Here is a 27,764-nt window from a genome sequence, read left to right as displayed (position 1 = left end):
AGCGCAATAAATAAAAAGTGCACAGGTGACCAAATACCACCAAAAGAAAGCTATTTGTGGGGGGAAAAAAAAAAGGACATAAATTTTATTAGGGTACAACGTCGCAGGGGCACGTAATTGTCAGTTAAAATAACGCAGAGCCGAATTGCAAAAAAATGGCATGGCAAGGGAGCAAAACCTTCTGGGGATGTAGTGGTTAAACTCCTGGGATATTGATCTGCTCAGTTAAGAAGAAGAGGGGGTTGTTAATCCGTTTCAGATGCTTTGGTGTTAATTAAACAGGTGCACTAGATGGGCAACCATGAGACGACCTCCAAAACAGGAATAGTTTTACAGGTGAAGGCCACTGTCATTTTTTCCCCTACTCCTCTTTTCTGACTGTTTTTCACTAGTTTTGCATTTGGCTAGGGTCAGTGTCACTACTGGTAGCATGAGGCGATACCTGGACCCTAAAGAGGTTGCACAGGCAGTCCAACTCCTCCAGGATGGCACATCAATACATGCCATTTCCAGGTTTGCTGTGTCTTCTAGCACAGTCTTCAGAGCATAGAGGAGATTCTAGGAGATGAGCAGTTACTGAGGAGAACTGGAGAGGGCCATAGAAAGTCCTTAACCCATCAGCAGGACAGTTATCTGCTCCTTTGTGAAAGGAGGAACAGGATGAGCACTGCTGTAGCCCCACAAAATGACCTCCAGCAGGCCACTGGTGTGAATGTCTCTGACCAAACAATCAGAAACAGAATTCAAGAGGGTGGCCTGAGGGCCCAATGTCCCCTAGTGGGCCCTGTGCTCACTCCCCGGCACCATGGAGCTTGATTGGCATTTGCCATTAAACCCTAGAATTGGCAGGTCAGCCACTAGCGCCCTGTGCTTTTCACAGATGAGCAGTTTCACCCTGAGCACGTGACAGACGTGAAAGGGTCTGAAGAAGCCGCGGAGAATGTTATGCTGCCTGTAACATCGTTCAGCATGATCAGTTTTGGTGGTGGGTCAGTGATGGTCTGGGGAGGCATATCCATGAGAGGGACTCGCAGACCTCTACAGCCTAGACAATAGGACACTGACTGCCATTAGGTATTGGGATTAAATCCTTAGACCCATTGAGGGTGACATGTGGTGAGAGTATGCAGCCATTTCCCTGGAGGATGAAGGAATTGATACCATTGAATAGCCCCACTCCCTCACCTGCCCTAATTCCAATAGAACACCTCTGGGACATGTGTTCTAAGTTTCTGTCCATCCGAAGCCACCAGGTTGCTCCCCAGTCTGTTCAGGAGCTCAGTGATACCCTGGTTCACATCTGGGAGGAAAATACCTTAGGACAGCATCTGTGTCGCATTAGGAGAGACGTTGTCAGGCATGCATACAAGCACGTGGGGGCCATACAATCTATGCACAATTTTTTCACTTTGATTTTCAGGGAGTCTTTAAATTCAGCCCACTGTAGGTTGATCATTTTCATTTCCATCAAACAATGGGTCATCCTTTTGTTCCAAACACATTACCCAGTCCATATCAGTACAGATATCCAGTATGATATTTTTCCCCACTGAGATCTGATGTGTTTTCAAAGTTTTCCTTTCATTTTTTTGAGTAGTGTATATGCACTTTTAGTTACACATCTGCACTTTTAACTAAATAAAACTATAGATAACCACTATGTGGTTATTTTAAACTGTATTTTGGCACATTTGCACTTATAATATTAGCGCTGCATTTTTGGTTTTCAAAAATATAGAACTTTCCCCAGGAAGTGATACTAGTCAAGTGTTGACAACCTCAAAAAAAAAAAAAAAAAAAAAAAAAAAACTTAAGAGGCCTTCCTCAGGTAGCAGAATATATAGGCAATTCTAGAGATAAAAAAATAAATAAATAAAAAATAAAGAAAAAAGAAACACAAAAAAAATAGTTGAAGCCATTCAACGCCTCCCATTCAAGTCTATAGTAAAAACTTCAAACACTCTGGCAGGCAGTTGCAGTGTGGTTGCGGGGATAAAGTGGAGTTCCACCCTATTTTTATACTTACCTCCATCTTCTCGCTCCGGGTCACCTGAAAAAGAAATGGATAAATCGCATATTTTTTTTTTTTTACTTACCTCGTAGCGAAGAAAAAAATACTTACCTTACTTCCTTCTTCCTCGGCCACGGCCCGTCGTCACTTCCTGGCTCTGCAATGATTCCTGGGAGCTGAACGTCATAGCTCCCAGGAATCATTGCGCCTGCACCGGCCCCGACGTCAGTTCCGGGTCGCGCGCGTCATCCCCTTCTAAACAGCTTCTGGGCATGCCCAGAAGCTGTAGAGGGATGACGCGCGCGACCCGGAAGTGACGTCGGGGCCGGTGCAGAGCATCGTGGGACCAAAGAAGGCGGAAGAAGACGCCGAAGGGGATCTCGCTGGCTTCAAGCTGCCCACATCTGAGATGGCAGCGCTGGACAAGACGTTTGCAAGGTAAGTATTTGTCCTAACAGGTAAGTGCAACCCGGGACAGATCAGAGGCTAGCCATTGTGGAATGCACTAGCCCTGACTGTCCCGGGGGTATTAAAAAAAAAAAAAAAAAATCCAGGGTGGAACTCCGCTTTAAGATTAGTTTATTTCCTGTAATAGAATAAGCGTTTATGGAGCAGTTTTAACGTGCCTTAACACTCAAATGCTTCAAAACTGCCCATAGAGCGTTTGGGGAGCATTTTTAACCAGTCATTTACGCTTGTAAAACGCAAGTCTAATGCCCATACTAAAGCCCAAACTAAAGCTCACTGAGGCCAGTCTAATGCCCATACTAAAGTTCAATAACGCAAATCTAATGCCATACTAACGCTATAGGAGCGTTTGTTAAGCGTTAGTCAAGTGTGAACAAGTATGAATAAATATATAAAATTACCATAACTTAATAACTAATAAAGTGCAAAAAATCATGTGGTACCCCCACTCAGGGGTTACATAAATAATCCAATGAGTGAAAAATACAATAAATATATGAATAGTGCCAGTCCACTGGCACTATTCATATATTTATTGTATTTTTCACTCATTGGATTATTTATGTAACCCCTGAGTGGGGGTACCACGTTATTTTTTGCACATGTATTGCACGTTGCACTTTATTAGTTATTAATTTATGGTAATTTTATATATTTATTCATATTTATTCATTATTTAATACCTTGTTGCACTGTAATTTGGCACTGCACTTTGAGAAAATTTGGTTACTACCATATTTTTTGAACAGCTGCATTTAGGTATAGCACGTTGTATATATCCATAGCGCGGTACACCTTTACTTTCAAGTGTGAACAAGCACTTACATATTTAAACAGCTCTGATTTTAGGTAAAAAGTTAGAGCATTTTTCAGCATCTGAAAATAATGCCAAGCGCATGTGTGAACAATCTTACCTGTACCACAGTTGGGTTGTCTCCTGATCCTATAAGATAACGTGGATTGCTCCAAATTAAATCTGAGAATGTGGCTGAATCTCCTTTTTCCACAGCTTTCCTCAATTTTGCTGTCAAATCCTGAGTCCTTGGACTCTTGTAGCTGTTTGCCTTTTCCTTGCTGAGACAGTCTGTTTCTGGGGTGGAGGATGCATCTAGAGATTGCAGAAGATATAACAGTTTTTGTATGCAAAGTAAAATCTTTTTCTTGAAGTCCACAGGAGGGACACAGGACGTCATTTTCAGTTATACTGTCACCTACAGGAGGAGAACTGGACACCTGCAAATAAAACTGTAGACCAGGATAATCACTCCCTTCTACCAGCATGCCTCAAGTTTTGAAGCAAGCAGTACAAACATGATCATAAAATACAAAGAGGAAGTATTTAGGTCCTTCAATGGACAGGACATAGGTTTTTAAAAATTTTAAACATGGGTTATATGCAACTACCTTAAGGTGATTGGACACTGACAAAACAAAAGCTGCACGCATAGCCCCTATATAGCACCCTTCCACTCCCAGTAAGCCTCAGCTTTGCAGTAAGCAAAACAGAGATCATAAAGAACAGAGGGGAGAGACCTATGTTCTGTACACCAAAAATGGATTTTACTCTAAGTCAAAAGAGGACTTTTGAGTTACCTGTAAATTTTAAAATCCTTGAGTACAGTACAGGACACAGGCAACTCAGTCATACGCCATAGGACACCCCCAAGCAATGCATAAGAGTGGGCAACAAATAGGCAAACTAAACCAAAAAAGTGTAAACTGAAGACCAGGTGGCAGCCTTACAGAGTTGGGAACAGAGGCTTGGTGTCTAAAGGCCCAGTATACTCCAACAGATCTGGTGGACTGGGTGCATAGCAGTGCAGGAGGAGGCACATGTTTTTGAACATAAGCTCTAAGTAATCAAATGCCTTAATCCCTGTGCAATGGTGGATTTTGAAGCAGGGTGCCCTTTGCAAGGTACCAAGAAAAGCACAAACAGAGAATCACTTTGTCTGTCTAATGGAAGCAATAGCTTTTAGGTACACTAATGGCTTTGATTGCCTTCAGGCAATGTAGAGAGACTTGCTTTGGATGTTTAGGTGTAGGGCACAAGGTTGACAGAAAAATGTCCTCATCAGATGGAACACTGAAACCCCCCTTAGAAGAAAAGTTGGTCTTGGGTGTAATGCAACATTCTTCTTGTGAGTATGGGGAAGGATCTTGCAGCGACCATAAATGCTACTTTACCTTGTTTTTTTTTTTTATCTCTCTGCCCGTGTTTCCTGAATGGTCAAGGATTAGACTCCTCCCCAGCCTGACAGACTTTCATCTGTTAAGATTTTTCTAACTGTAGAGAATAAAAAATATTTTCCCCACTGTGACCCTATGTTCACACCTATACGCTTATCTGTGCGATTTCCATAGAAACGCACTACAGTCCATTCAACATGGTTTCCTATGGTACACATTTACATCTATGAGATTTTCAGCTAGTACATTTTTGGAAAGGGTTGGACTTTTTTTTCCCCCACAGCAGATTGCGTTTTTCAATAAAGTCACAACAGAAATACAAGTGTTGGGCTTGTGATACATCTCCCCCCCCCCCCCAATATTTTAATATAAAGCTGGTTGCTATGGAGCGGGGTGGGGCAGGGCAGGAAGCCCCCCCCCCCCTCCTGAACCATACCAGCTCGCATGCCCTTGGGGACAAGGGCCTCTTCCCCACAACCATGGGCAGTGATTGTGGGGGTCTGCAGGTGGAGGGCTTGTCGGAATCTGGGAGCCCCCTGTAACAAGAAGGTCCCCAGATCCTGCCCCCCCCCCCCCAATGTGAATGAGTATGGGGTAAATTCACGGAAAAATTGTCACGTAGAAGAAAAAAAAAAAAAATGAAATGTCCCTCAATGTAGAGCCAACGTCAAACACGTTGCACCCGGGAAAAAAAGCTCTGCACTCGTTGAAGGCTAATTGGTGACTGCCCACTCCTCCCCCTCGAATAGGAATTGGGCGGGACCACCTGGTGGCCCCACGCTCTTGTTACGTCACCGACTTAGCATGCACCGATTGTTGATGTCACAAGGGGGCATTCAATCAAGTGCCCCTTGCCCATTTAGGACTGGTCAGACAGAGGAGCGGGAAGTCGGCAGTTAGCCTTTGACGAGTGCGGAGCTTTCCCCCCCCCTTCACTCTCGGTTCGGTGGGCGACGTAGTTGACATTGGATGTACATCAGGAACCCCCACGGCTCATTGGTTAGGCTGCCTTCCCTTAGCAACCAGCTAAATGCAGTGTATTTTGTGCGTGTCCCCCTTTAAAAACAAATGCAAAAATGTATGAAACATGCATGCAAAAACCCAGGTCTGAAAATGCACCGCAAAACATACCTGTAAAACGCAACAACCGCATAGATATGAACCTAGTCTTAGAGCTGAAGTGGTGATCCACCATGACAAGGACTTTCTTTCTTGGGTGGATTGGACTTTGGGTAGATCCAGGGAAAGAGCCTGCTTTTTTCATGCGGACAATGTTTAGTTGGAGAGTTTTTGAATGGATTTGGGTTAGGGATGCACCGATCCGATATCGCCCCCGATACGGGCAAAATAGCTGGATCGGTAAAATTAAAAGATCCACGGGCCGATCTGGTTCTGCTCTTTACATAGCATGTGAGGGAGCAGAGAACAGCTGTCAAAGGAAAAAAAAAAGAGCCTCCTGCAAATGCCTTTCAACTCTCCCAGTTAAGTAAACACAATGATTACAATGTATCTTTTCATTCAGTCTGCCCGAGGAGGGAAGTTTAGAGCCGGTGTTCCGTGAGAATTACCTACCCGTGAGAAAAACCTACCCTCGTCACTTCCGGTGCACCCTCATTGTCTGTAACGCGGCGGTGACATTAAAACAGCTGCCCGACAATATGAATCATCTCCGCTCCTTCCCCTGACACTTCACTTATGTCGGCTAGCAAATATAAAAGCGCCGCCGGGTGTATGAGAAGATACATAACGGACCCGCCAGCCGCTTTTATATTTACTCGCCGACATCAGTGAAGTGACAGGGGAAGGAGCGGAGTTGATTCATATTGTAGGGCAGCTGTTTTAATGTCACCGCCGCGTGGGTAGCTTTTTTTCACGGACACCCTAATACTGTCATACTACTGCGCATGCCCAGTAGTCAGCTCCTTATCTTTTTCATTCGGTTTCCGGGGCTCTGAGTATGCGCAGTGCTGCGCTGCTCAGCTGTTCCTGCCCGGAAGTGACGAAGGTAGGTTTTTCTCACGGGGTAGGTAAATCTCACGTTACACCGGTTCACATACAGGCGACCCGACTTGCCGGGGCGACCTGTGAAGTCGCGGTGCACATCGCGCACCGCGACCTCGGAGAGACATGCACGGACTTCATATCATTGAAGTCAAAGCAGGTCGCCCCAAAGTAGTACAGGACCCTTTTTCTAAGTCGGAGCGACTTGTGTCGCTCCTATTAGAACGGGTCCTGTGCTAATCTATGGCAGACGACCTACGGCGACTTGTCAGGCGACCAAGTCACCTGACAAGTCGCCCCAGTGTGAACTGGCTCTAAACCTCTTAAAGACTAAACATGACATTTTAGATTTTGAATGCAAAATGGTTTTAAAAAAGGTATCTGGCGATACCGATCCGGAAGTATTTTTTGTTATAAGCTCACACAACAGTACTTTCGGGATCGGACTCTGCAATTTCACAAAGCAAAAGATCGGGATCGGGACCAAAAAAGTCGGATCGGTGCATCCCTGGGTAAGAGGTACTGCCTCAAAAAGGATCCCACCACAAGACTACTTAGACCTAAGTATTATATGTGCAGGGAGAGCAGCACTTTTGAAGTGGATCACCTAGCCAAAAGCCTGAAGCATCGAAATCATCTTTGGGACATTTTCTGAGAGTTGTAAGGGAGATTAATCTTTAAGCAGAAGGTCCTCTAGATAGCCTGTCCCCTAGATGTCCTCAGTTCTGATAACGGTAAGCAAAAGGTGCAAAAAACTGAATTTTTGTAAAATCTTACCGTAAAATTCCTTTCTCTGAGTCCTCCGACAGTTGCCGCCCCTTCATAATCTTCACCAATGGGTAATTGACCTTTGCTCCGTAGGAGTAGCTAGGCAACAAGATTTGTTAATATCAAAGCTTTTAGCATATCACACCCCTAGGGGGCGGTCCCCTCAGTCAATACCTCCCTGCTTCCAGCATTCTCAACTCAGTTTGGTAGCATAGCAGTAGAGTACATAAACCCCAAAAGAGGGGCGGGGGCGGCGACTGTCGGAGGACTCAGAGAAAGGAATTTTACGGTAAGATTTTGCAAAAATTCCGTTTTCTCTTATGTCCTCCGACAGTCGCCGCCCCTTCATAATCTTCACCAATGGGACGTCCCAGAGCAGTGTAGACATGAGGGGTGGGAAAAAAACGCAGCCACGCATAAAGCAATGCAGTACCCACATCAGAGAAAGGAACCTTACCAAAGTAAGAGAACCAACCTGGCAACAGGAAAACGTGCTCAACAGGAGCAACAACCCAGGAAGAACAAGTAACCCAGGGGTAAAAACACCCCAACAGCCAAGGGCCCAAACAAGGGACCCTAAGGCACTGCCGCACTAAGAACTTTACGGCCAAAGCAAGCATCTGCCGATGCCTGAACATCCACTTTGTAAAATTTGGAGAAGGTGTGAACGGACGACCAAGTCGCCGCCTTACACACCTGGGCCACAGAAGCCTGATGACGATAGGCCCAAGACGTACTCAGAGATCTGGTAGAGTGCGCCTTCACAGGGAAAGGAGGAACCTTCCCCCTCAAAGCATAGGCTTGCACAATCGTCTGTCTGATCCATTTGGCGATGGTAGCAGCCGACGCCGCCATGCCCTTCCGAGGTCCCTCTGGAAGGACGAATAGGGAATCCGACTTGCGAAAGGACTTAGTCGATGACAGGTAAAACCTGATCGCCCGAACATCCAAGGCATGCAAAGCCACCTCCTTCGGATGCTTAGGCTTTCGCGCAAAGCGAAGGCAAGACAATGTCCTCATTCAGGTGAAATTCCGAGATCCTCTTCGGAAGAAAGGAAGGGTTAGGTTTGCAAGACCATCTTATCCAAGTGAATCACCAAGTAGGGAGAGCTGCAGGACAAAGCCGCCAGCTCCGACACCCTACGAGCCGAAGTTATAGCCACCAAAAAGGCAACCTTTTTGGACAACAGAGACAACGAGATCTCCCTGATCTTTTCAAAAGGAGCATGTTGCAACACGGACAGAACAAGGTTCAAGTCCCATGGAGGCAAAGGCTCCCTCCTAGGAGGGGCCAAGTGTCGCACCCCCTGAACAAAAGTGCGAATCAACGAATTAGACGCCATTGGGCGCTGAAAAAGAACGGCCAGCGCAGAAATCTGACCCTTAATCGTGGCCAGTGCCAAACGCTGGTCCACTCCAGTTTGGAGGAAAGCCAACACTCTCGACACCGAGTATGAGCGCGGAGAAAACCCCCTGGACTCACACCAAGCGAAGTATGCTTTCCAAGTACGGTAGTATATCTTACCGGAAGAAGCTTTTCTAGCCTTAAAGTAGGGACGACCTCAGGGGAGAGACCCCTATCCCTCAGGACCTGGCTCTCAACAACCATGCCGTCAAAGCCAGCGACTGTAAAGCAGGATGGAATATCGGTCCCTGCGACAGAAGGTCTTCCCGAAGCGGCAGACGCCACGGAGCGTCGACTGCCAGATTTACGAGGTCTGCGTACCAAGACCGGCGAGGCCAGTCCGGTGCCACCAGAATCACCGTATGCGGTTCCGAGGTTAACCTGCGAAGGAACCTGGACAACAGTTGAATCGGAGGGAAGGCATACATCAGGCGATACTGATGCCAGGGCGCCACCAACGTGTCCGGGGCGTCCGCCCGCGGATCGCGCGTCCTTGCCACGAACCTTTCCACCTTGTTGTTCAGACGAGACGCGAACAGGTCCACATCCGGAAGACCCCACTTCGCGCACAACTTCTGGAAGACATCCGGGTGAAGGGACCACTCTCCCTGGTCCAGGGTCTGACGACTCAGATAGTCCGCCTGCCAGTTCTCCATCCCCGGAATGTGCACAGCCGTTATCACTGGGACGTGCGTCTCGGCCCACGACAGAATGACGTTTACTTCCCGAGCTGCACGGGCACTCCTGGTGCCCCCTTGATGGTTGATGTAGGCCACCGCTGTGGCATTGTCCGTCTGAACTCGAACCGGACGGCCCTGAAGCCGTTCCGACCAATGCAGAAGGCAAAGTTTTATCGCTCGCAATTCCAGAATGTTGATCGGAAGGGAGGATTCCTCCTCCGACCAAGTTCCCTGGGCGGACAGAACGCCCAGAACACCACCCCAGCCCGACAGGCTGGCATCCGTGGTGATCACCGTCCACGACAAAGGACTTGCCCCCCGACACCGCCGGGGACTGGAGCCACCACAAAAGACCACTTCGGGTGTGGCGGCTCAACGAGATCCGCAGATCCAGAGATTGCGGACGCCCGTCCCACTTGGCCAGGATCTCCGCCTGAAGACCCCGCGTGTGAAACTGGGCGAAGGGAATCGCCTCGAAAGCCGAGACCATCAATCCCAGACACCTCATACATGTCCGGAGGGACGAGCACTGAGTGTCCCTGAGGGACCTGACCTCGTCCTGAAGTGTCCGGAGCTTGTCTTCCGGCAGGAAGACCTTCGCTTGAACAGAGTCCAGGATCATTCCCAGGTAGGGAAGACGAACCGACGGACACAACGTTGATTTTGGAAAATTTATCGTCCAACCGAACTCCTGCAGAGTCTGCATCGTGGCGGACAGGTCGTTCACCAGGCCCTGACTGGTCGCAGACCGAAGCAAGATATCGTCCAGATACCCCAAGACAGAGATGCCCTGGGCTCTCAATAAAGCCAGGACCGGCGCAAGCACCTTGGTGAAAACCCGCGAAGCGAGACCGAAGGGTAACGCCACGAATTGGTAATGATCCTCCGCAATGGAGAATCGAAGGTACCTCTGGTGACCCTCGAAAATGGGGATGTGAAGGTACGCATCCTTCAAGTCGGTGGAGGCCATGAATTCCCCCAGAACCAGGGCAGCCACCACCGAGCGCAGGGATTCCATGCGGAACTTGCGAACCCGCACAAATCGGTTCAGAGCTTTCAAATCCAGAATCGGACGTACCTTGCCCTCCTTTCTGGGCACAGTTAACAGATTGGAGTAGAACCCCCGAAATCTGTCCCGATGAGGCACCGGAACCACCACTCCCTGGGCCCGCAGGTCCCGCACCGCCAGGTGCAGATCCTGCAAACGCTCCGGAGACAGCTGAAGATTTGAGGGGAAAAATCTGCTCGCCGGCCGAGAGAGAAACTCAATCTTGTATCCAGATCGAACGATTTCCTGAACCCACCTGTCCCGAATGCGGGCCAGCCAGGGTTGAAGAAAGCCGAGCAAACGTCCCCCCACCCCAGAACCGGGTGAGGGCGCCCCTTCAGGCCGAATTGGTATGGGCAGCGGACCCGGACTGGCCGGACTTCTGCTTACCTGCCCACGGCTTCTTCTGGGAGCCTTGGCCCTTGAAGGACTTGCCCTTGTATTGCGACCGGAAGGCATGAAAGGATCCCTGAGAGGGTCTAAACGAGGTATTCTTCTTACCGCGAACCGACTTATTCTTGTGAGTGTGGGGTAAGAGTGCTCTTACCCCCGGAAATTCCCTTTATCAGAGTATCCAAAGAGATCCCGCGTAGGGAAGATTAGCTAGAGTCTTGCGAGAGGATTGGTCAACCGACCAACATATCAGCCATATCAGGCGACGGTTCAACACCGCTACACTGGAGAGGCGTGCAACCAAAGGGACCAAATCCAAGTCCGCATCGCACAAATACATGACACCCTGATGAATTTGATCTACCATAGCCAATGTTGTCGGCGGAGCAGAGTCAGCCACCAGGGTGCGCCTGAGCACCTGCGTCCAATCCGCAATAGCTTGGGCTGCCATAATGGAAGCAAAAATAGGCTTCAGCATAGAACCAGCAACCGTATAAGCATGACGGGCCAGAGACTCCAATCTCCTGTCCGTAGGGTCCCGGAACACCGGGGTATCCTCAGCAGGAATCGCAGTAGATTTATTCAAAACTGCCACCGCGTGATCCACCTGAGGCGGCACACACCAACGCTCATCAGTGGTGGGTGCAAATGGATAACGCAGCTTGAACTTACTTGGCACAGTAAAGGGCTTCTTTAAATTGCGCCATTGCTCATCAACAGCGCGCTGAAATTCCACAGGGTAGGGAAAAGCCTGCGCTGTTTTGCGTTTCCTTTGCGTCCCATAAGAGGACATCAAAGCAGGAGGACTTGGTTCATCCTGCAGACGCAGTGTTTCCTTGATAGAAGTAATCAACTCATCCATGAGTGCAAGCTCTTCAGGCGAGCCAGGGGGAGAAGTATCAACTCCTTCTACCTCAGCCTCCCCCTCAGACCCCACAAGGTCCAGAGATGAACGAGACCCTGAGAAGGGCACTCCAGCCATGGCAGCCCCATCGCCCTCCGAATCAGAGGAAAGATAACCTGGGCCGTTTTGCGGATCGATCAGCCATTAGCATCTGCACCTGAGAAGCCAAGTTCGCTAGAACAGCAGCCAGATCAGCCCCCTCGGGGGATGCAGCAGCCCCTTGGCCCCCCACCAGGGTGGGAGGAAACTTGCAATCCTGAGAATCCATGCCCCAGTATCAACTGAAATAAAGGACTGCCCCTTTAAGACCGCGGCGAGCGCAGCCCACCGCACACTACTGGATGTACCGACCCCCGCAGGGATAAGGAGCACTGAGCAAGGAAATACAGGATAAGGAAGGTAAAAACCTGGAGAGACCACACAGCTGCTGCCACCGATCGCTGTTCCAGTGAAAAAGGAAGTGATGCAATGACTGACCGCCCTATATAGCCTTTGAAGGCTTCACAAACATGGCCGCTCGGCTGAGGGAATTTAGGCAATAAGAAAATGGCGCCGACATGTGCTTGTATGAGCGATCGCCGCAAAAATGGCGGCGTTTGGCGCCAAAACACCGCGCTGTACCACACAGGGCCGGTCACCACAGTTTGCCAAACAAAATGGCGGGCCGCATCAGCGGTCGCCGCACAGCATGTCTGAGCCCAGTCTGCCCCATACATCTCACACAGCAGAGCGGGAGAGCCCCCCCCCCCCCCGCAGCCCACAGAAAGGCAGCTATCACAGGAATCTGACAGGGAGCTCAGCACTTACACAGACATGCGGGTCACACAGTCACAGACTGACACCCAAACAGACAGGTCCCCACATAGAAAAACACTTACCATTCCGGATGGCGTGGGGAGCCTTCTCTAGCGACCAAACCGCTGTACTGAGGACAGGGAGTGTCGCAGCCAGGACGCAGTGGACTGCGGTGCGAAACCGCAAATGGCGTCCGGTGAGGTAGCCACCTCACAGGCAGCATCCCTGCAGCGAACAGGGATGGGTCGTTCAATATGCCAGGGAAACCTGAGCCGAACGCTCGATGGCAGGCTGGGGAAACCCCTGGCTCTCAGCCCTGGGATCCAGGGTGGCCAGTCCAAGACCCAGCTCCGCATGATCATCTTCATCCGAAGAAAACTAAACTAATGCTGAGAAAAAAACAGCTAAGTAAAAGAAAGAGAAAAATACTGGAAATAAAATCAAAAAGAGGATAGAAGGCTGAGACTGAAAGCCCCAGCACAGGAACAGTCAGCTACTCCTAAGCTAGGCAATTGAAAACTGAGTTGAGAATGCTGGAAGCAGGGAGGTATTGACTGAGGGGACCGCCCCCTAGGGGTGTGATATGCTAAAAGCTTTGATATTAACAAATCTTGTTGCCTAGCTACTCCTACGGAGCAAAGGTCAATTACCCATTGGTGAAGATTATGAAGGGGCGGCGACTGTCGGAGGACGTAAGAGAAATTTTTTTTTGTATACACCCTGGGAGCAGAGTACAGGCCAAAAAGCAACACAAAACACAAACTGGAAGTGGCAGTCTGCCACTTTGAAGTGTAAAAATCACTGAGGGAGGTGGGTAGATGGGAACATGCAAATGGCATCTGTTAACATCCAAGATGTCTATGTGTTCCCCTTGTCTCAGAAAGACATTTAGGCCCCTTTCACACTTGTGCAACTTGTCCTTCGACTTGGGACTGCAAAGTCACATGACGCATCATATCCCAAAGAGTACCATTCATATCTGTGCGACTTCAAAGTAGTCTCTGCGCTACTTTGGTGCGACTTGAGGTCTATAGACCTCAAGATTACACAGGCATTGCTTTAAGTTGCATCAAAGTCACGCAACTTTAATGTTGCACAAGTATGAAAGGGGCCTTACTGATCTTGCAGATTCCATATAAAATTTTTGCATTGTGAAGGAGTTTGTTTAGGATTTTCAATCCAAAATAGGTTGGGCTTTTGGCACCAAAATAAGGTTCAAGTAGAATCTCTTGAGCCTGTCCCCTGCCAGTATCGATACAATAAAAAGTGGTTCGGGGCCTTTTGCACATTTGACAGTTTTTGGTTGCGCTGAAAGAAGAAAGCGGTGAGGTGGTAGAGTTGTGAACTCTTATCGTGTATACTTTTGAAATCACCAATTGAACCCATAGGTCTGAGGTGTCTGACCAAGAAATATGCAACCTGCAATAGACATTCCCCCACATTTCGGAGTGAGGGAGCTCAATCATTGTGAAGAGAGCTTTGAGGAGGGATTGGTAGCCTTCTTGGACCAAGCCTAGTGTCGAAAAAGGGCTGAACTTGCATTTAAGCTAAACCTTGGATAGTTTCCCTCCTACAAATTTTCCCTCCTATGACAGCTTATGAATTGGTCAAGTGCCTCACCAGACGTCTTCCTTGAAAGGGCATGTGTGTGTGTGTGAGGTGCCTTTAACAGGAAGCTTCAGCTGTCCAAGCCTGAGAATTCTGCATGTATTAATGAATTGTGTCATCCTGGATATTTGCCTCATGACATGTTACAGGCCATCTACATTGAAAAGAAGAGTAGATGGCAGCTGCAACTGTTGTGCAACCCCGCAATCCTGCAAGACAGGGTCATGTTGGTTATTTAATCGTCCAGTTAGTCAGGATTTGACCACAGAAACCGTAGCAAGAGCTGGTTGCAGAGCTGGGATTGCCAAGTTAAAAAGTGTGCTTTTAAGAAAGTTTACATTTTTCTGGCAGTGGAAGCTTTAAAAAGTAAAAATATAGTGAGATGTTTGTTTAGCATAGATGGCAGGGTATAACACAGGAATAGCCCACATTTTGCAAACTGTTTGCACTAGATTGAGCACGGAAAAAGCTTCTGGAGGAGTTAAAATCCTTTTCCTGAGTTAGGAAAGGTTTTGGAAGTTTGTTCAGGTCTCTGTGTCCAGGAGGGTGTGGCGAGAATGAGAAGATTCAGTCTGCACACTATGCCAAGGCCTTTGCACACAGAAGCAATAAGTTCTGCAATGTTGGCAAACATGTAGCGGGGAAACTCATGTGATGTAACAATGAAGTAGAAAAGTCTTCTGCAGCTTCCTCCAACACTGCCTCCACATCTACTTTATTCCCGACTAATTGCACCCTCTGGGACCAAAAACATTCTGTGTGCACCAGTTTTAGTAAATCTCTGTCATGTAGGACTAAAAAAAGACTCAGTCAAGCGGGTTGGCCACACCTGAATAAGCCAAGCAAGACTCTGGAGATGGGATAGACGGTTAAATCAGAGGGCTGCAAAATTCAAACTGCACCAGAGCGGGTGTGCGAGCTGGGGACACCAGGTATAGCAGGACTGTTCAACCCCCCAGATATGTTGCAACTACATAGCATTTAAAGTAGCATTTAAAGTAGAGGAAAAACCTAAGTAATAAACCAATATTTAATTTTTCGCTTCCCTCTTACCATGACCCTGCAAGCATTTTAATAAACCGCAAAATTCCCTTTCTTTAGTGTTTCTATGCAGTTATGTGGCCACAAAGTTCTGAAAGTAGGAAGAATTATATAGTTAGTGACATCACCCACTGGTATCTATTGCTCCAAGCTGTTGTCAGCAGGGAGAGTGTCTTCTCCCTCCAGCCACACCAGAAGGAGTTAATGCTGGAGTTTTGCAGCGAAGTCACTGGAGTTCAGTCTTTGTTTCATCAGACCAGAGGTCTGTCATAAATGACAGAAAAAAACGTTTTCGGACCTCTAGGTATGTTCTAACAGCATATTAGTGACCATCATCTTTTAAACACTGGCAAAAATTAAACAGGTACTTCCTGTATAAGAGGGGTTATATAGGGGAGGACTTCCGGTTTAATCTGCCAATGTCCATTCACCTATAGGTGGTGCATAACCCACATACCACATAGTTATGGCTATAACCTGCTCGGTGTCTCGTGATGTACGATAAAGTTTTTTTTTGTTTTTTTAATAGGGTCAAAAAATTGCAAGACCTGGCCACATCCTGGAGTTGTGAGACTTGGTATCACAGTCAAACATTGAGACAGTTAACCCTCTAGAGTTCCCTCTAGTATTGAAAAGTCAAGTTTTATTCTAGTACTATGCTTTTTCCATATAGAAAAATTCTAAATATGTTGTCTATGTACTTGAAATTTTGGGAGATCCATACAGGGACATTATGTAAGATTACACCACCTCCGACCGCTCACAGTAAATATATTGCAAGTGGGCAGTAGGATCAGGCTCAGCAATGCACATGTCCCATGAGGCATTGCTCCTCACACATTCACAAAGTCCGACACTTACTGACACGTATGGACAGTGCACTGAGCTGTAGGTGTGCTGAACTTGATTTCCTGATATGTGAACCAATAATGCATTCTGTATGGAGACCAACTAATCGATTATGAAAACCATTAGCATATACTTTTATAATCAAATATTATCATCAATTCGTTGTTTCAGCCCTATATCCATTTACAAGGCAGAAAATAAAAGCAAAACAACTTCAATCCAGTCGTCTGATTTATGGACATTAGTCATATAGGTAAACACTTACCTCTAAGAAGGGGAGAAGAAATCTTTACAGGGGAAACAGGCAGTGAAGATTTGCTGGGAGAATAGTAATCACATATTCCTCTAGCAAATTTTTCAGCGTCATCTCTGGAATGGAAGGCCTTAAAACGTGACCCCTTCATCATTTTCACAACCTGAAGTACTTCCTTCTTGTTTGTATAAATGTGCACATTTTCTTTTTTAAAAAAAAAAAAAATAAAAAAAAAAAAAAGAAGAAAGGTTACATTTTTTTTAATGTTTCATGGTATTTGCACAGCAATTTTTCAAACGCAATTTTTTTTTTTTTTTTTTTTTTTTTTTAGGAAAAAACACATACATTTTAATGCACGAACACATAATAGATAGCCCAATTTTTTGGTACAATATAAAAGATGTTATGCCGAGTAAGTCGATACCAAACGTCATACTTTAAAATTGTGCACACTTGTGGAATGGCGCCAAATATGATACTTCAAAATCTCCATAGGTGACCCTTTAAATTTTTACAGGTTACCAGTTTAGAGTTAGAGGAGGAGGTCAAGAAATATTTCTCTTGCTCTAACAATCGCAGTGATACCTGTGTGGTTTGAATGCCCTTTACATATGAGAGCACGACCTACATATGCGTCCGCTTCTGCTTGCAAACACGAGGGGATGGGAGCGCTTTAAAAATCTGTTTAATTTTTTATTTTATTTTTACACTTTCATTTTTTTTTAGCACTTTTATTCCTATTACAAGGAATTTAAACATCAATTGCAATAGAAATAGGGTATGAGAGGTCCTCTTTACAGAGAGATCTGGGGTCTAGAAGTCCCCACATCTCTCCTCTTTGCTGCAAAACCTGAGGGGGGGTAAAAAAAAAAAAAAAAAAAAAAAAACACCTCATGCTTGGCGCCTTCGCAAAAGGTTCAGGCACCGTGGTGACAATCGCACTGAAGCGGTGTATGCAGAGGATTGTATTGTGAAATGCTTGTTTTTTTTACTTCTGACATGGGAGTGCATTTTCATATGGAAATAAATACTGTATCTATCGGCGGATAACACACACCTCAATTTTAGGAGCGAAATTTCAGGAAAAAAAGTTTAAATTTGAAACAGCTTTGAACAGAACTTTTTTTTTTTTTTTTAAATCAAGGACAGCCTCACCAGTGCCCATAAATGCAGCTTTAAAAGCGCAGTGTCAGTTATTGCAGCCTCGCCAGCGCCATTACACAGAGCAGGGGCGGATTGGGCCGAGGAGAAGGGAGGGCGAGCGGCCGCTGCCATCTGAAGTCCCGCCACCTATGATAGCCATCACACGTACCAGCCACAGAGGCGGGACTTCCAATGACAGCGACCGCTCATCCTTCCTTCTCAGCCCAGCCCGGCCCGCCCGCCGGGCTTTTTTTTTTTTTTTTTTTAAGATATTGGCGTTTAACACGCACTGCAGCTTTTCCCTCCATTTTTAAGAGGAAAAGGTGTGTGTTATACGCCGATAAATATGGTACTTATTAGCGATTTTTGCACTATAGTTCTTTCCTCTTGCCTCCTATATGATTAACACCATGCTTTCCTCCTATATGATTGACACTGAGAGCCACTGACTTGAGTGTACAGCCAGTGGGAATGGTGCCACTTAAAACACTGCAAAGTGCATATAGATCTACTTCACTAGTGAGGTCCATTTAAGCAGGTGAGAAGACACTCACAAGTGGGTGTATGGCACAAGCCCTCCTCGGCACTGAAAAGCATTTAAAACACCAAGTTTGGCTGTTTTGAATACTGTCAGTCTTTTTAATTTGGCGCCGAGTCCCCTCCTTGTAATGACAGCCAAGCAGCTTCTCAGCCGCATCGGTTGTCATTACAAGTCAGCCGACCGTCGGCTATGGACACCGGTACTGGAGTAATGCCTCTAGCTGCAGGCATCACCCCAGACATGCAGTTTCCCTAAATATCGGTTACCTTAGGAGCCTATATATATATATATATATATATATATATATATATATATATATATATATATATATATATATATATATATATATATATATATATATATATATATACACATATACATATACATACACATACATACACACATTTTCTACATGGTTTTCTGATATTTATTAATGCACTATAATTTGAATGCACTTTATTGAAGGAGAGTGCTGCACTTTGTGACTATAGTATATAAAGTATTTATAGACCCTGGGTTATAGGCTCATAGTTTAAAAGGTGACTGGATACCAACAAAGCTTGCAAGGACACGCTTCAAGTCCTTAGTTTTGTAGCAAGCAATGCAGAGTAACCAAGGAATGAAAGGAGAGTGGCCTGTCATTTACTATACTCCAAGACAGGGGTCAGCAACCTTTTTCCACTTAAGGACCAGATTCAATGTATGTGAATGCATGGAGGGCCACATTCACCTGCTTATAAATGAAGATGACATTACACAGCCCCGACACCTCTGGCCCCCTTTACATTACATTACACAGTCCCTCCTGCACATTACGCAGCCCCCCTCCCTACACACACCCCCGCATATTACACAGCCCCTCCCCCCCCCCCCAGCTACTTAAGTCACTGTGTTATGTTCCACAACTAGGGATAGACCAACAGTTTTTTCAGGGCAGATACCGACTTTCCGGCCACCCTTCAGGCCGATATTCTGCACATTTATAGTTTTTTTTTTTTTTACACGGTCCTTCAAATAAATAAAAAAATGTTTTAGCACTTTTATTGCTGTCACAAGGAATGTAAACACTCCATAACACTTTATAGGGGCCTGAAGGCATCATATCCCCCTTAACTCCGGCTATGTGGGCGGTGGTGAGGGTGTGGACTCTCAGGATAGTCGCATCCAATCGGAGATTGGCTCGCTGGTCTACGTATACCCCACTGTGATTTAACCCACACTTGGCGGAGTTCCTGTCTGTTTCCGGATCCCGCCTTGTGGGCTAATAGGGGCATTAAGACCTTGGCAGACAAGTGATGTCAGCACCCGGACAACATTTGAAAACCTTAAGGCTAAGTTTCAGCTCCCCATGCCTTTTTCAGGTTCCTCCAACTCCGCCATGCCTACCATGCGCAGTTCGTCACTCCCATAACCGGCCTGGAGCGTAATGACCTTGAGTCTCCTATGGGACGCTGACCTGCACAAACCTTTATCCACGATTTATAAGGCTCTGATGCCCTCCCTTCACGCTGGAATGGATGGGCTGTAGGCGGTGTGGTGTGCGGAGGAGGAGGGGCTGGATAGAGAGGACTGGGAGGATATGTGGGACCTCCCGTTTAAGCCCCTCATAGCAACTAGGGATGTGTCATATTGGACAGAATTTATTATATTCCAGAGGGGCTGCATCGTATTTATCCTAGTGTCTCGGCTTCCTGTTGGAGATGCACTTGCGACTCTCCGTTTTTCTCCCACATTTTTTGGGAGTGCCCTCTGATCGCTTCTTACTGGCGGGAGGAGTCTCGGTTCATTTCGAGCTTGACCTCCGTTTCGATCCCTTTAACAGTGGGAATTTGTCTCCTTTGACTAGTGGATCAGTTGGCAACGGCCAAGGCGACACGTACCCCGATTTGTAACCTATTATTCTGTGCAAAGAAAGCGATAGTCCTGAGGGGGAGGTCAGACCTCCACTCGACCCTTGGTTTCTGGAAGGGACCAGTTAAAACTGTGGTGCCATTGTACAAGGCAACATACATTTCCAGGGGTTGCCCCAAAAAATGTGAAAAGGTCTGGCAGGTATGGATAGCGTCTGCACTAGCGGTGGACGACCAAAACTCTGTAGCTGGAACATCATGTGTGTGCAGGTGTCTGCATGGTGGACAGCCCTCTTGTGAATGCATGGCGATGGTGAATGGAGCCTGAGTTTGAAATTCTCCTGGCAGTGACCCAGGATGTTGGGCCTGGTGGGGTTGCACAGCGGGAAACTGAGGGGGAGGAAAAGTAGTCTCCTGACAATGTATTAGGTGTGCTTTCTTATTTCCATTATCCAATTGTTGGGCACTGAGCAGTATGCTTTTGGGAGGTTACAGTTAGGACCTCCAACTTGTTTTTGTAGTGTTAGTGGTTAGGGATTGTGTTTGTTTAAGCCGGGGGATGCCCCACAGGCTTTGTTTTGTACCAATTTTATTTATTTTTTTCAATAAAAAGAATTTAAAAAAACAAAAAAAAGGAATGTAAACATCCCTTGTGACAGTAATAGGTGGTGACAGGTACTCTTTATGGAGAAATCTGGGGTCTGCAAGACCCCAAAACCCTAGTCTGCACTTAAAAGCATTCAAAACGCTGGCTGTTTAGAATATGGTCATATTTTTAAAATCTGGCGCCTTTAAGGCTCTAGTAACCGGAAATTATGTCATTACATTGCTTCCTGATTACTACATTGAAGACCCAATAAAAGCCGATTCCGGCTTTGTTGGGGTCTTCAGCCAGCCGCCGTACATGCCAGCTGGTCACTCGGGCCTCCCACTGGGACGGAAGATCCAGATCTCCCGGCGGCAGAAAGGGTGGTGACAACACACATGTCCCCTCCCACCGCTTGTAATAACAGCTGGGCGGCTGCTTAGCCGCATCGGTTGTTATTACAAGAAGGCAGACCATCCGCTCTAAAAAAAAAAAAAAAAAACAATACTGGAGTGATGTTTGTAGCTGCAGGCATCACTCCAGTACAACCACTTGAAGCAATAGCGGCAAGTTTGTAGCGGATAAAAAAAAAAAAAAAAAAAAGAAGGTTAATATCGGCCTCCGATAATCAACCCCATCGATAATCGGCCAGTCCCTAGTCACAAACATCCCCGTTTGCTAATGACAAGTTTCCCAGTGCCTGTGCTTTATTTATTCGAAACATTCAAAACAGCAATGTGCGCCAAACTATATGTAGCAGGTGGAGTCAAAAAGGGATTAAAAAAGATCACCTCCAGACGGAGAAACCATTCTCCTTGATCCAAAGTCTTGTCGGCTGAGGAAATCCGCCTGCCAATTTTCTACGCCCTGAATGTGAACAGCGGAGAAAGCTGGAACAAAGCGCTCTGCCAATCGGAGGATGGTGGCCACTTCCAAGGCCACAAGGGCACTTTTGGTGCCCCTTGGTGATTGACATAAGCCACGGCCGTGGCATTGTTCGATTGAATGCCCACTGGACAACCCCGAAGATGCTCGGTCCAGTGAACCAGGCAAAGCCTGATCACTCTCAGTTCCAGTATATTTAATCGGCAACCTGGAATCTTCCAGGGACCAGACTCATTGAGCAGAAAACCTGCCGAGAACCCCTCCCCACCCAGATAGAGACTGGCATCCGTGGTGACAATCATCCAATAGATCGGAAGAAAGGATTTTCCTTGAATGAGCATCGGAGACCGAAGCCACCATATCAGGGACTCCCTGGTCCGCTCACTCAGCTGGATCCGATTGTCCAGGGAATTGGGATTCTTGTTCCATTTGAGAAGGATCTCCTTCTGGAGGGTCCTCGTATGAAATTGAGCGAAAGGTACCGCCTCGCAGGACGCCACCATCAGTCTCAGAACTCTCATACAAGTCCAAAGGGACGACCATTTGCTGGACAGCAACAGCTGAGTCACTGTCTGGAGCTTGTGGAGTTTTTCCAGAAGGAAGAAACACCTTGGCTAAGGACGAATCCAAAGTCAGGCCCAGATAGTCCAGTCTCCTGGAGGAAACCAGGGACGACTTCTGTAGGTTCAGAATCCACCCGAACTGTGCCAGAGATTTCATGGTGATCTCCAAATTTTTAATCAGAGCCTGTGGAGACTACGCACGGAGAAGGAAGTCGTCCAGGTAGACCAGGACTGAGATCCCCCATCGTTGCAACAGCGCCAGAACCGGAGCCAAATCCTTTGTGAAGACCCGGGGAGCAGAGGCAAGACCAAAGGGCAACGCCACAAACTGAAAATGGTCCTCTCCCAATGCAAAGCGCAGAAAACGTTGGGTGTTCTGCGTAAATGGGAATGTGAAGGTAGGCATCTTTGAGGTCTATGGATGCCAGAAATTCCACGATGCAGGGAGGCCACCACCATGCAAATAAATTCCATCTTGAATTTTTGCACCCGTATGAAGCAATTCAGCACCTTTAAGTGCAGGATTGGACGCACCTTTCCCTCCTTCCTGGGTACTGTGAACAGATTTGAATAAAATGACCCAAAAACGTTCGGTACACGAAACTATTACTCCCTGTTGTACCAATTCCTGTACTGCCCCCTGAACCTGTAAGCGACCCGGGGACAGTCACACATTGGAAGGGAAGAACCTTACCGGTGGAACTGATCGAAGCTCGATCTTGTACCCCGACCGTATGACCTCGTGAACCCATTTGTCTTGAATCCGGGAGAGCCACAGGTCCGGGAACCGGCAAAGATGTCCCCCCCACACCCTTGATATGGTTGGGGGGCGCACCTTCAGGCCTTGTCCTCAGGTCTTGAGGAACCTGATTTTTGTTTTCCAGACCAGGGTTGCTTGGAACCCCCCCGAGGGGGGCCTTGAAGGGCTTTGCCTTATCGACTGATCCAGAGGGACGAAAACACTTCTTGTGTGCCGAAAAGGAGGGTTCCCGTCTGCGACTGGGGTCCTTACCCTTGGTAGCCTGTGGGAGAAAAGTGCTCTTACCCCCAAGTAAGACCTTTGATAATGTCATCCAAGGTAGCTCAAAACAGGCAATTCCCCCTAAAAAGGGAGATCAGTTAAGGCTTCCTTTGAAGCCTGATCTGCAGCCACAGCATGAGCCGGAGGACCACAGCCGAAAACGACAAACGCCCAAGTATTTGAGCAGTATTCAGCGCGGCATCGCAAACAAATTGCAGCCCTTCCATTTGGTCCAGCAGTTCTGAAAACAGCAGGGGGAAGGTGTCTCCCCTCCAGGTCACGGCGCAGTTACATAGTTACATAGTAGGTGAGGTTGAATAAAGACAATAGTCCATCCAGTTCAACCTGTGTAGGTGTGTGTGGCTGTAATCATCTCACATACCCCTGAATGCTCTGATCCTTGAGATGCAAGTCTAAGAGTCTTTTGAAAGCCACCACACTACCCGCAGAAACCACCTCTTGTGGTAGAGAATTCCACAATCTTGTAGCCCTAACAGTAAAGAACCCCCCACGTTGCCTGAGGTTAAAACGCTTCTCCTCTAATCGCATTGTATGCCCTCGAGTCCTCATGCAATCCCTTCGAATGAACAGCTTTTTTTCTAAGCTGGAATCCCCATTAAGATATTTATAAATTGCTATCATGTCCCCCCTCAGACGTCTCTTCTCCAGGGAGAATAAATCGAGCGATTGTAGACACTCTTCATAGGCAAGGTCCTCCAATCCCCTAATTAGTTTAGTTGCCCTTCTCTGGACTCTCTCCAGCTCCAACACATCCCTCCTGAGGACTGGCGACCAGAACTGGACAGAATACTCCAGATGCGGTCGGACCAGAGAGTTTTATAAAGTGGAAGGATTATAGTCTTATCTCTGGAATACATCCCTTTCTTTATGCATGCTAATATTCTGCTGGCTTTGGCAGCTGCCGCTTGACATTGCATGCTGTTGCCTAATCTATCATCAACTAAGACTCCCAGATCCTTCTCCATTTTTGATTCCCCCAAGGGTTCCCCTCCTAACGTGTATTGTGTGTTTATGTTTTTAGTCCCCAAGTGCAAAACCTTACACTTCTCCACGTTAAACCTCATTTGCCATGTCGTTGCCCACTCTGTAATTTTGTCCAGGTCATTCTGTAGGATATCTGCTTAATGCTGTGCAGTTATTCCCCTGGCCAATTTTGTGTCATCTGCAAAAACTGATATAGAACTACTGATCCCGTCCTCAATGCTGTTTATGAATAAATTGAACAAGGTTGGTCCCAGGACTGAGCCCTGGGGCACCCCGCTTACAACCTCAGACCAGTCTGAGTATGCACTGTTTATTACCACCCTTTGGACACGCCCTTTAAGCCAATTCCATATCCAAGAGCAAACCCTGCTGTCGATACCTGCAGACCTTATTTTATAAATTAAGCGCTTGTGGGGAACTGTATCAAACGCCTTAGCGAAATCCAAGTACACCACATCCACTGGTCTCCCCCTATCTAGCTCACAGCTCACCTCCTCGTAGAAAGTTAAGAGATTGGTTTGACAAGAACGCCCATTTGTAAACCCGTGCTGATTACTGCTGATGATGTTGTTTTTAGCAAACTCTACGATATAGTCCCTTATCATCCCCTCCAGAAGTTTACATACTATTGATGTCAAACCGACAGCCCTATAATTTCCCGGGATATGCCTCTGGCCCTTTTTGAATATTGGAATCATGTTAGCTTTCTTCCAATCCCCTGGTACATCTCCTGTCCTAATACTGTCAGCAAAGATCAGGAACAGTGGTCTCGATATAACTTTACTGAGTTCCTTGAGTACTCTCGGATGTACGCCATCTGGGCCTGGTGATTTGTTTGTGTTAAGTTTATCCAGCCTTTCCCTGATTTCACCCTCTGTTAGCCATAGTGGCAAGTCCTGTGTATTACTACTAACCATACATTCATGGTCAGTAACTTAGCCCATTCAGTTAATGTCTGCAAAACCAGGACAATGCTAAACATCGGTCTTAAAGCAGGCTCCCCCAAGGGGGAGAACATAGTGCGGGACACAGACTCCGCCCTACAATCCACCGGATCCCTAAAGGACGGGAAATCCTCCACCGGGATCACAGTAGCTTTATTCAGTCTGGAGACTGGCAGATCCACCGTAGGCGGCACCGTACACTTTTTAATGAGGGACTCAAGGGTAGTGCCTAGCAATCCGCTTAGGCATCCCAGGGAAGCGTTTTGGACGGTCCCATTCTTTCTTAATTATATCATGAAAGCATGCGGGAAAATGAAAAAAACTTTTGCGAAAAAGCAGTGCCAAATGCAACCTGCGCATCAGTCGCAGCTGCGTCCTCCATTTTTAGGGTATCACGTACAGACACAGTGCGTCCACCAGCGCCTTGGGCGGCAGCAAGGTCATCCTCACTATCGGAGGAGACGGGGCGCAAGGCAGTAGACCCGGAAGGGAGACCCGTGTCAGCAGTGACTGATTCAGACTCAGATTCTGAGGCATCAGGCGAGGCAGGGGTAGGCGGAGGGCGTTTTCTAGCACCTCGCCCCTTAAAGACCACCTCCACCCGGGACACAAATGAGTCCAGGACCGCCAAAAAATGCATCTATAGTCAGCTGGGAACCTGAGGGCCCTGCGGCCACCTTGAGGGGGATCAGGTGGGGGACACATGTTCAGCAGGGTCCATGTTACACCAGGGGAACCCTTTAACAAAATTTAAAAAAACTGAATTTTTGTAAAATCTTACCTGTAAAATTCCTTTCTCTGAGTCCTCCGACAGTCGCCGCCATCTCCATATTCGTCACAATGGGGTATTAGACTTTGCGCCGAAGGAGTAGCTAGGCAACAGAATATGTTAATATAAAAGCTTTAACACATCCCACCCCCAGGGGGTGGTCCCCTCAGTCAATACCCTCCTACTTCCTGTATCCATACCTCAGTTTCAGTGGAATAGCAGTAGAGTATACAACCAACCCCAAAAGAGGGGCGGGGGCGGTGACTGTCGGAGGACTCAGAGAAAGGAATTTTACAGGTAAGATTTTACAAAAATTCTGTTTTCTCTTACGTCCTCCGACAGCCGCCGCCATCTCCATATTCGTCACAATGGGGACGTCCCAAAGCAGTGCAAACATGAGGGGTGGGAAATGCAGCCGCGCCCAAGGCAACGCCGTCTCCACAGCAGAGAAAGGAACCTTACCAAAGGAAGGAAACCATCTGGGCAACAGAAGAAAAAAACTTGCTCAACAGAAGCAAAAACTCAGGAAAACAAATAACCCAGGGATAACAACATGTATCCCAAACAGCCAAGGAGCCCATACAAGAGGCTCTAAGGAACTGCCGCACTAAGAACCTTGTGGCCAAAGGAAGCATCCGCCGATGCCTGAACATCCACTCTGTAAAATTTTGTGAAGGTGTGAACAGAACGACCAAGTCGCCGCCTTACACACCTGGGCCACAGAAGCCCCATGACGACAGGCCCAAGACGTACTCAGAGATCTTGTAGAGTGCGCCTTCACAGGCATAGGGGGAACTTTCCCCTTCAAAGCATAGGCCTGTTCCACAGTCTGTCTGATCCATTTGGCAATGGTAGAGGCCGACGCAGCCAAGCCCTTCCGAGGTTCCTCAGGAAGGACAAACAAGGAATCCGACTTGCGGAAAGATTCAGTAGATTTCAGGTAAACCCTAATCGCCCGAACATCATCCAAGGAGTGCAGTTCCACCTCCTTCGGATGTTTTTTGCTTCGCGCAGAGCGAAGGTAGGACAATATCCTCATTGATGTGAAAATCCGAAACTCTCTTCGGAAGAAAAGAAGGGTTAGGTCGCAAGACCACCTTATCTAAATGAAGGACCAGATACGGAGACTTGCAGGACAAAGCTGCCAGCTCCGAAACCCTTCGAGCCGAAGTGATCGCCACCAAAAAAGCGACTTTTTTGGACAACATGGACAACGGGATTTTCCTGATCTGTTCAAAGGGAGCATGTTGCAGCACGGACAGAACAAGATTCAAGTCCCAAGGAGGTAAAGGTTCCCTCCTAGGAGGGACCAGATGTCGCACCCCTTGAACAAAAAATACTAACCAAAGAGTTAGACGCCACAGGACGTTGAAAAAGAACGGCCAGCGCAGACACCTGACCCTTGACCGTAGCCAGCGCCAAACGCTGGTCGACACCCGTCTGAAGGAAGGACAACACCCTAGACACCGAGTAAGTGCGCGGTGAAAACCCCCTGGACTCACACCAGGCAAAATAGGCCTTCCAAGTACGGTGATAGACCTTCCCCGAGGAAGACTTCCTCGCGTTAATCAAAGTGTGAATGACCCCCGGAGAGAGACCCCTATCCTTCAGGACCTCGGTTTCAACAGCCAGGCCGTCAAAGCCAGCGACCGTAAAGCAGGATGGAATATCGGCCCTTGAGACAGGAGATCTTCTCGAAGAGGTAGACGCCAAGGAGCGTCGACCGCCAGATTCACGAGGTCCGCGTACCAGGACCGGCGAGGCCAGTCCGGTGCCACAAGAATCACCATGTGTGGTTCCGAGATCAACCTGCGAAGGAACCTGGACAGCAATTGAATCGGCGGAAACGCATATAACAGCCGATACTGATGCCACGGGGCTACCAACGCGTATGCCCGAGAATCGCGCGTCCTTGCCACGAACCTTGTTCAGACGAGACGCGAACAGGTCCACCTCCGGAAGACCCCACTTCGCGCACAACATCTGGAAGACATCCGGATGGAGAGACCATTCCCCCTGATCCAGGGTCTGGCGGCTCAGATA

General features: G+C 47.4%; 1 protein-coding gene across 1 annotated transcript in view; it reads right to left on the bottom strand.

Moving 5' to 3' along the window:
* ANKLE2 (ankyrin repeat and LEM domain containing 2) overlaps positions 1-27,764 on the bottom strand; it is a 118,571-nt gene that overhangs the window by 40,845 nt on the left and 49,962 nt on the right. Inside the window, exons 3-4 of the mRNA XM_082243411.1 lie at positions 16,427-16,618; positions 3,394-3,587 (exon numbers count right to left, since the gene is read on the bottom strand). Of these exons, the coding sequence (XP_082099537.1) occupies positions 3,394-3,587; positions 16,427-16,618 (386 nt within the window). The remainder of the gene's footprint in view (positions 1-3,393; positions 3,588-16,426; positions 16,619-27,764) is intronic.

This window comes from Pelophylax lessonae (genome assembly GCF_965119305.1).
Source record: "Pelophylax lessonae genome assembly, chromosome: 1".
NCBI lineage: Eukaryota > Metazoa > Chordata > Amphibia > Anura > Ranidae > Pelophylax > Pelophylax lessonae.
This window is presented reverse-complemented; position numbering and strand designations above follow the sequence as displayed.